Below are 8,370 nucleotides of genomic sequence, written 5' to 3' on the forward strand. Positions count from 1 at the left end.
TTGTCGGCAGGGCAGGGGCTGGGCAGGAGGGAGGACGGCATCGCCGAGGCTATCCGGGTGAAGGTGAAGTGCGACACGGCGGGGGTGAGTGCAGATCCCCCCCCGGCCCTGGCCCGCCGCCCACCGCCCGCCGCAGCCATTCCCGCGGCTCCTCTGCACCCTGCAGGTGGGACACGACGCGGCCGAACCCTTCACCTTCCACTGGTGGGACCATGTCTTCAACAAGGCGGCTGCCAACATTGCTGTGGAGGCCGGACAGGTTGGAGGGCTGAGGGGTGGCAGGGACACCCGCTGGGACAGGGATGGGGTTGAAGGCAGGGGAGGGTGTTTGGGTTCCTTCAGTGGCTCCTGCACTGTATTCCCCCAGGCCCTGTCAGCAAAGCAGCACCTTGCACGGGGGCTGTGGTGGTGGAGAGGTGCTGCTGGAGGGGCAAAATCCCTTGGACAGATAATTTCCAAGCCCTTTGCCTTTTCCTGCCCAGGATGGCATCTCTGTGAAGGCACTTTGCGAGCAGGGAGGCAGGATCAGCAATAAGAAGCCACGCAAGGCTGGCAACAGTGGGAGCCTGCTGTACGGCCACTTTGTGAAGGTAACCGGCCCCAGGAGCCTGGGGGCTGCATGGTACCCAGCTCATTGCTGCTGTGGCCCCCCAGAGCCCTGTTTTCCTTGCTCCCCTTCCTCACAGTCCCTCTGTGCTGCAGTCAGCCACACTCACAGCCTGTGGGGAGGAGTCCGTGACACTGCCCGCCAACTCTGAGAGCAGTCAGGAGGAGGAGGAGAAGCTGGACCTCTCTTCAGTCAGGAGGTGACTCTGGGTCCCATCCCTTGACAGGGAGGGACGAGGGCTGCAAGGTGGAGCTCTGGTCCAGACCATGTTCCCCCCACACAGATGCTGGGGGTGACAGCTCCTTCTGTCCCACAGGCTGACAGACAAGGAGCTGATGCAGGCGTGTGGGGGCCGCACAGCACACAAGTGAGTGGCTGGGGGGGTTGCCTGGCTGGGCTGCCCCCTCCTCGCAGGGGCTGTTGAGCAGGCTGGGCTGGGGAACATGTTCCCCACTGAGGAGGTGCCAGTCCTTGCTGCCTGTGGTCACTGCAGGGGTGCCCGTCACGGCCTGACCATGAGTGCCAAGCTGGCGCGCCTGGAGGAACAGGAACGAGCCTTCCTGGCCACGTACCGGCAACGGGAGTGGCACCAGGAGCCCCCGGAGAATAGCCAGGGCAAAAAGAAGGAAAGGAAACGGTCCAGGGATGGAGCCAACCCCGAGGTGCTACACAGCCAGGAACCAAACACAGAACAGGAGGAGGTGTTGGAAGAAGAAAAGGTTGTAAAGAGGAAGAAAAAGAACCGGGGGCCAAGCAGAGAAGAGGAGCTGACAGGAGAGGAAGAGGTCAAGAGGAAGAAGAAGAAGAAGAAGAAGAAGATCGTCATGGAGCCATGTGGAGAAGAGGTATCAGGAGAGGAGGGGAAGGTCATGAAGAGGAGGAAGAAGCCAGAGCTAAGCACAGAAGAGGAGGTGGTAGAAGAGGAGGGGAAGGCTGCAAAGAGGAGAAAGAAGAAAAAGAAGAAGCAGGAAGAGGAGAACAAAGAAGAGCCAGCTGAAACAGATGTACCTCCACAAGATACAGATGAGTCAAACTTGGGACACAGCCCTACAAAGAAGAGGAAGAAGAGGAGGAAGAGGGAGCCAGAGTGAGCAAGTGACATGGCTGCTGTGCAGCTGCCAATCCTGCCTGGCTGTGAGAGTCCTGATCCTGGTGCTGGTGGGTGCCATGGGGTGCTCTGAGCTCATTCCAAATGGAGCCCAGCACTGTGTCCCACCTGCCTGGAGATGCTGGGCTAGGACAAGTTGGCCTGGAGCTGGATCATGTTCACCACCTGAACCTGGGCTCCCCCCAAGCCCTGGGACTCATTTGCCATGGGCCTGTCACAGAGGGACACAAGGACACACACCCTGCAGAGTACTGAAATATTTTTTCAAGGGCATGAATAAATCTTTATTATAATCAGGTTATCCTAAAGTGTGAGTGGTGCCATGAGTGAGAGAGCTCCAGATCCCGCATCACCTTGACACCTATAGCACTTGGATTAGGCAGCAACCCCAAACAGAGCTCCCCCTGCAGCCCCTCACCACTGCCACCACCTGGACCTTATGTCTGGGCCTTTTGATCCTGCTGGCTCACACCAAAGCCCGGTGAGGTGCTGAGCACCCTCCTAGCAGAGGCTTGGGCAGAATTCGGCCCTGGTGTGCAGTGCTGAAGCCAAGCCTGGCCCCCCGAAGCTAGAGCTCTGGCCCCAGCTCTAGGTCAGCTGCAGGACGCAGTCTGTGCCAGGGTATGCTGGCAGGTTTAGAGCATATTTCTCCTGGAGCATGGGGGGCACAAACCTGCCCCCAAGGAAGTGGTACCGGCCGGTGAAATGCATCGCTGCCTTCTTGGGTGCCGTCAGGGAGATGAGCATGTCGGGCTGGAGGCCGTCTGCCTTCCCCTTCTCCACATCCCAGCCTGCAACGAGCCTCATGGCCAGGCTGCAGCTGGGACCACCCTGGCTGGGCACCTTCCTCTGGCAGGTGCAGCCACAACTCACCTGAGGGGATGTCGATGCTGGCGATGGGCACCGTGACGCGCTCCAGGGTGCTGAGGATGCTGCCGAAGGGCTCCCGCACTGCTCCTTTGAAGCTGAAGCCGAAAATGGCATCCACCACCAGGCCATAGAGCTCGTCAATGAAGGCAGCCTATGGCAGGGATGGCAGCACGTGAAGGGCAGTCCCGGCCACAGCTCCAGAGGCAGGTGCTGCCAAGCTGGGGGCTTTTCCTCACCTCAGCTGGGAACTCGGGGAGGAAGGGAATATCCATCTTCTCACACTGGGTGGTCAAACCTTCAAAGAGGGACTTGCTGGGGCGCTTGGGGTAATACACGGTTGGCTGATAGCCCTGCAAGAGCAGAAGAGACCTGAACTAACTCCGCTCTGGCACCAGCAGCAGCCAGAGGAGTGGGACCCTGGAGCCCCCAGTACAGGGGTGCACAGGGACCATCATGGGGACCCTGTGGCTGCCTGTGCAAGACTCACAAACATCTTCAAATGCCGGGCACAGACCAGCCCATCACCGCCGTTGTTCCCTGGCCCGCAGACCACCAGCACAGCAGGCTGGCTCGTGGTGAAGGAGCTGGGTGGGTAGGCCTGACGGGGAGCAAGAGGCACAGGGTTATGATGGGGACGTGGGCCCACGCCATGGGGCCAGGATTTGCACAACCCCCAACTGGGATCACACCCAGGATCACCATCTGCCTCCCTGGTGCCCACCTTGGTGGTAGCACAGCTTGGTGTACACAATGCTACGACCCCCAGGACCTTCCCTTGCCCCCCAGGGCCCACACCTTGTCGATGGTGGGGACAGCACTCAACCTGTAGTGCTGGAACTCTCCCCCAGCACCTCCACCCACCCTGGCAGTAGCAGAGCTCAGCCCACAGTGCCAGGACCTCCTTCTGCACCCCAGGACCCCCACCTTGGCAATGGCAGTGGCACAGCTCAGCCCTGCCAGCTCCATCAGCTGGTCCACGCTGAACTTGTACTCAGTGAAGAGCTCCTGGTCGATGGCCTGGGCCTCCTCCTGCCTAGGGTGGGAGATGGCACCCCTGGGTACCCCAAAACCCGGCCAGGCCCAATCCATCCCCTCGACTTTGCAGACACACACAAAGCTGAGCCCCCGTGTACATCTGCACCCCAGCCCCACGTCCTGCCCGACCCCTCTGCACCGCTCAGCCCACCGCACCCCGTGCCCCTCCGCCCCTTGCGGACCCCGAGCACCGCCCGCCTCCTCTCCCCGCTCCCTCCTTCCCCCGGCCCTACCCCAGGAAGCGGAGCCCCGTCGGGCCGGACCCCGCGCTGGGGACGTGCATGGCGCGGCGGGGAAGGCACCGGCACCGCTCCCGGTCCCAGCCCCAGCCCCAGCCCCAGCCCCAGCCCCGGCACCGCCCGCCCGCCCGCGCCGCCGCCACCAGCAGCCCCAGGCCCAGCAGGGCGCGCGGGCCCGGCATGCAGCGGCCCGGCCCGGTACGGTACGGCCCGGTCCGGTACGGCCCGGTACGGTACGGCCCGGTCCGGTACGGCCCGGTACGGTACGGCCCGGTCCGGTACGGCCCGGCCCGGTGCGGTACGGCCCGGTGCGGTACGGTACGGCCCGGTCCGGTACGGCCCGGCCCGGCCCGGTCCGGTCCGGTACGGCCCGGTGCGGTACGGCCCGGTGCGGTACGGCCCCCGGAGCCCCAAGGAGCAGGCGCGGGGCCGCCCCGGGGCGGAGCGCCCTTCACCGCGGGGCAGGGCCGGGCGGAGCCGCACAGAGGCCGCGGTCCCTCCAGGCCCCCCAGGGTCCAATCCCTTCATTTCCTCCCTGGGACGCCGACATACAAAAGATGGGGAAACGGAGCAGCGTCAAAAGCGTGTTGGCTCAACGCCCCCCTCCCGCTCTGGTTTGGGCCTGCACAGGCCCCCCGAGAAACGGCGTGTCCCCGGTGGCCTCCTGGTCACACGAGGCTGCAGACGAGGGACAGAGTCCTGGTCGCCGTGCGAGGTCTCCGGCGGGACCAGCAGCCGGTAGCAGTGACAGTGGGGTCATCATTCAGGCTGCAAGGTCATGGAGGCATCATGGGGAGTGAGGGTGTCCATCAGGATGCAAAATGGAATAATCAAATTACAGAGTCACAGACTGTTTTGGGTGGGAAGGGATCTTAAAGCTCATCCCGTCCCACTCTCCTGCCATGGGCAGGGACACCTTCCACTACCCCAGGTCTCTGCCCAACCTGGCCTTGGACACTTGCAGGGATAGGGCAGCCACAGCTTCTCTGGGCAGCCTGTGCCAGGGCCTCCCTACCCTCACACACAAGAATTCCTTCCCAGTGTCCCATCTAACCCTGCCCCATGGCAGTGAGAAGCCATTGTCCCTTGTCCTGTCACTCCAGGCCCTTGTTCAAAGTCCCTCTCTAGCTCTGCTGGAGCCCCTTTAAGCACTGGAACGCAGGAGTGGGTAGGAAGTTCATACCAGGGTCCTGGAAACTACCCTTAGATCTGCTGCCCCATCCATAGGGAATGGTTTTGGTGTTGGCTACAAGGTGCCAAAAGCCCAGCCCTTGTGACTTTTGGCTTGGGGTTGTGTCCATTCCAAGAAACAGGTGTCCCAAGCCCTGCTGGGGTCTCCACCTCACCTCTGAGGAACACAACCCTCAGAGGACACTCTGGAGCCCAAACCTCTGGTCCACTCCCTTGCCCACTCCCCCAAGGCATCACATACCTCTTTGGAGGCCTTGGATGGAGGACTTGGCAGTTTTGATGCCCTGTGGAATGTGTTGTGACGCCCTGAGGCCTGGGCTCACTAGAGAGCCGCATTTCTGGTTGGATGTGGTACTTCTGTAGCCAGAGGCCAGCGTGGGGCAGCTTGGCTGCCTTCAGGGGGCTGGTGGTCCTCTTCCTGAGGGACAAATGAACCTCGTGTGGGGTTCTGGACAGCATCTCTGACAAACTCTCCCCTATCACATTATGACTGAACCCCCCCTAGGATCCAACTGGAATTACCCCAAACTCCCAGAATTATGTATCTTTAAAAATCTCAGGATTTTCGCCGTTAAACAGGAAAAATCCCTTGTGCTGCAGAGGTATTTGGGTGCCAGGGGCTGTACTAAGGTGCCTCCCCCTTGTCCACCCACCTGTTAGCCTGGGGCTCACTGTGATACCCTGGAGCTGAGCTGGGACCATCGTCATCCTCCCCAGAGGTGCCCAGGAGGCCATGTGGATTACAGGGCTCCAATGCGAGATCACCAGTCAGAGCCACTCTTGTGCCTCCAGGAAGGAAGGACAAACAGGCAAGAACAGATATCAAACCGTGCCAAAGCCTCAGCTCCATCAATCCATCAATTGCCTGGATGGCTCAATCCCATGTTTAGTTCGCACCCTCTTACCTGAATACCTGGGATGTGCTCCTGGCGTGTACATATACAGCTTGTCCTCAGCCTGGGCTTTCCCCCTGAAGGACATGGAGTGAAGGAAGGAAGGCTTGTCTCCTGCATGATCTGGAAACTCATTCCAGATGAAGGAGAGAAGATGGCAGCTTTCCTACTCACACCTTCCTGCCCTGGAGTTGTGTCCTACTGGCATGGGGCAGTGTGGAACAAAACCTCAGCTGGCTGGGCTCCTGATAGGATTAACACGTGTGTCTCCCTGCCCAGAAACTCAGGCACCTCTTGCCACTACTGGGGTCCCAGATCCCAGCCCTCCAGAGTGTCCCATGCCCTGGGTGATGCTCACCAGCGCCGGGGTGGGTGCCCAGCCCCCCTGGTATGAGAGGTGGCTGAAGCGGAGTCGGTGCTGGATGGCATCCGTGAGCTTGTGCACGACCCGTTTGTGGTCAGCTCTGGGGCTGTCCTGTGGTGGAGAGAACTCATATGTGTGATGGGCTAAGTGGGTGTGCCCCAGGGCTGAGACCTGTGCCCCACGATACACAATACACGGGAGGGTCTGGCCCTGGCGGTGCCCCATCATGCCTTACCCGACAGTGGGAAAGCAAAATCAGGGCCTCTTGATAGTGCCCGATGGCTTTCTGGGGGTCTCCCAAGTGGAGGCATGCTGCGCCCAGCCCCTCGCACGCTTGCCACTGCCCCTGCAAGTCCCCTGGGAGGCAAAGGGCTGCATCGGTCCCAGCACCGCTCAGCCAAGATCGCCGGCAGGCAGCATCACCCAGCTTCAGTCCACTCGGCTCCCGGATGCTGCAGACTCGCCCCAAGGGGCTGCCTGTGCCTCCCCTCACCCGAGTCCCGGAAGGCTTGCAGGGCGTGAAGGTAGCTCTCCGCGGCAGCCCCGTGGTTCCCGAGCTGGCTGCAGGCATAGGCCAGGTTCCCAAAGCACTGCCCCTGAGCCCTCCGGTTCCCCAGAGCACCTGGAATTGCGAACAGAGGGCTCCATGCCGAGCTGGCACAGCCTGCAGAGCCAAGAGGCAGAGGCAGAGGTGTGTCGGACCGTGCAGCGCGGCCGCCCGCCGGTGCCAGCCCAGCGCCGAGCCGAAGCTGCGCAGCGCGTTGTGAGCAGCGCCCAGGTTCTGCAGCAGCGCGGCCTCCTGCCGCCGCTCCGGCTCCCCCCCGCACAGCCCTAGGGCCCGCTCAAAGCTCTCGGCAGCCAGGGAGAAGATGTGGAGCTGAGAGTAGCCGAGGCCGATGTCGTTGTAGAGTTTCCCTGGGGGCAGAGAGGAAAAGCAGGCGTGGGAGGTGCTCTGCAGGGCCCTGAGAGCGAGGGGTGCGGCACGGCCTTACCTCGCAGGGCCGGGTCGGGGATGGTCTCGCAGAGTGAGCGGCACTGGGCGAGGACCCTGGCGATCTCCGCCGCCCGGAACCGCCGGCTCTGCAGCATGGAGCCGCCCGCCCTGCTCAGAGCCACGGCCGCGGCCTCGGGGCTCTCGGCCACCGCGAAGGCCCTCGCCGCGGCCAGGAAGCAGCGCGCGGCCCGGGCCGGCTCCCGCATGCCCAGGTAGCAGCAGCCCATCTGCACGCACGTCCCTGCTCGGCCACCAGCCTGCACAGCAGCACCGGCCTGCCCGGCGACTTTCTCAAAACGTTCCAGAGCCTTTGGAAAGTCCTGGAGCCCCTCATGGGCCGCCCCGACGCTGAAATAAAGGCTCCCCCTGTGGCCCCTGCTCTCCGCCTCTGAGGGTTGGGACTGGAGGAGGAACTCGAGGCCCTTTTTGGGCTTCCCAGTCTCCACATAGGCAGCCCCCAGGTTGAAGGCACAAGCCTGGTGGAGCTGGGGACTCGCTGTATCCCTAGAGAGGAGCAGGGCCTTCCTGAAGCACCCCACTGCCTCCCGCCCGGCGCCCAGAGCCAGCGCCCGGTGCCCGGCTCGTGTGAGGCCCTCGATCGCACCCACCCTCTCCGCCGCCTCCTCCCCTCCCTCCTGAGCTTCCCTGGCCTCAGCCTGCTTCTTCTTTTTCTTACGGCTCTTCTTGCAGCTGGTGGGGGCTGTGGGGGTGCTGGTGATGGTGGGGGCAGAGGGGGTGGTGGGCTGCACTCCCAGGTCAGCAGCCTCTTCCGAATCCATGGGCAGGGGCAGCAACTTGCCTGCAAGAGAGAGAGGTGCGTAGGCAGCCAAGGCAGCACGGTCCTGCCAGGGAGCACTTCAAACAAGCAGCGTTATTTTATATTATTTATGAAAAAATAGGGGTGTCTTGTAGCCTGCTTGCTATTAAGTTTCAGGAAGGAAAAAGGCCTTTCCATGGAGGACCCCACAAACCTCGGTCGCCACGAGAGAGGAAAGAGGTCACTGGGGGAGGAGGAGGAGGGACACCACAGCGTGGAGTGGGATGTTGCTGGGGTGCTGGAGGCAGAATA

The 8,370-nt window shown here is 62.2% G+C and overlaps 3 protein-coding genes across 3 annotated transcripts in view; 1 reads left to right on the forward strand and 2 right to left on the reverse strand.

Moving 5' to 3' along the window:
• Positions 1 to 2,011, forward strand: part of GPATCH4 (G-patch domain containing 4) — a 2,637-nt gene extending 626 nt beyond the window's left edge. Inside the window, exons 2-7 of the mRNA XM_014260841.2 lie at positions 11 to 84; positions 167 to 259; positions 483 to 590; positions 703 to 806; positions 924 to 974; positions 1,101 to 2,011. Of these exons, the coding sequence (XP_014116316.2) occupies positions 11 to 84; positions 167 to 259; positions 483 to 590; positions 703 to 806; positions 924 to 974; positions 1,101 to 1,698 (1,028 nt within the window). The 3' untranslated portion in view covers positions 1,699 to 2,011. The remainder of the gene's footprint in view (positions 1 to 10; positions 85 to 166; positions 260 to 482; positions 591 to 702; positions 807 to 923; positions 975 to 1,100) is intronic.
• Positions 1,973 to 4,056, reverse strand: NAXE (NAD(P)HX epimerase). The gene is made up of 6 exons (XM_005532289.2): positions 3,854 to 4,056; positions 3,510 to 3,618; positions 3,073 to 3,183; positions 2,822 to 2,935; positions 2,589 to 2,736; positions 1,973 to 2,506 (listed from the first exon to the last, which is right to left on the reverse strand). The coding sequence occupies exons 1-6, from the start codon at positions 4,039 to 4,041 to the stop codon at positions 2,304 to 2,306; spliced, it is 873 nt and encodes a 290-aa protein (XP_005532346.2). The 5' UTR covers positions 4,042 to 4,056; the 3' UTR covers positions 1,973 to 2,303.
• A 332-nt stretch (positions 4,057 to 4,388) lies between these two features.
• On the reverse strand, positions 4,389 to 8,080 carry TTC24 (tetratricopeptide repeat domain 24). Its single transcript, XM_014260840.2, has 10 exons — positions 7,300 to 8,080; positions 7,010 to 7,222; positions 6,801 to 6,929; positions 6,543 to 6,664; positions 6,302 to 6,418; positions 6,118 to 6,188; positions 5,956 to 6,020; positions 5,704 to 5,836; positions 5,292 to 5,468; positions 4,389 to 4,627 (listed from the first exon to the last, which is right to left on the reverse strand). The coding sequence occupies exons 1-10, from the start codon at positions 8,078 to 8,080 to the stop codon at positions 4,528 to 4,530; spliced, it is 1,908 nt and encodes a 635-aa protein (XP_014116315.1). The 3' UTR covers positions 4,389 to 4,527.
• Between the last annotated feature and the right edge of the window lie 290 nt (positions 8,081 to 8,370).

The sequence above is a fragment of the Pseudopodoces humilis genome, chromosome 31 (genome assembly GCF_049639895.1).
Source record: "Pseudopodoces humilis isolate 2021_Gansu_Grassland_sample_001 chromosome 31, ASM4963989v1, whole genome shotgun sequence".
Classification (NCBI taxonomy): domain Eukaryota; kingdom Metazoa; phylum Chordata; class Aves; order Passeriformes; family Paridae; genus Pseudopodoces; species Pseudopodoces humilis.

Excerpts from the sequence above, each read along its gene's own strand:
- NAXE (XM_005532289.2), bottom strand. The coding sequence starts at position 4,041 with ATGCCGGGCCCGCGCGCCCTGCTGGGCCTGGGGCTGCTGGTGGCGGCG. Across the intron at positions 3,619-3,853 it reads ACGGGGCTCCGCTTCCTGGG|GCAGGAGGAGGCCCAGGCCA; the intron begins GTAGGGCCGGGG and ends CTCCCACCCTAG. Across the intron at positions 3,184-3,509 it reads GTGCCACTGCCATTGCCAAG|GCCTACCCACCCAGCTCCTT; the intron begins GTGGGGGTCCTG and ends GCTCCCCGTCAG.
- TTC24 (XM_014260840.2), bottom strand. The coding sequence starts at position 8,080 with ATGGATTCGGAAGAGGCTGCTGACCTGGGAGTGCAGCCCACCACCCCC. Across the intron at positions 7,223-7,299 it reads CCCCGACCCGGCCCTGCGAG|GGAAACTCTACAACGACATC; the intron begins GTAAGGCCGTGC and ends CTCTGCCCCCAG. Across the intron at positions 6,189-6,301 it reads GGGCACCCACCCCGGCGCTG|GAGCCCAGCCAGCTGAGGTT; the intron begins GTGAGCATCACC and ends TAATCCTATCAG.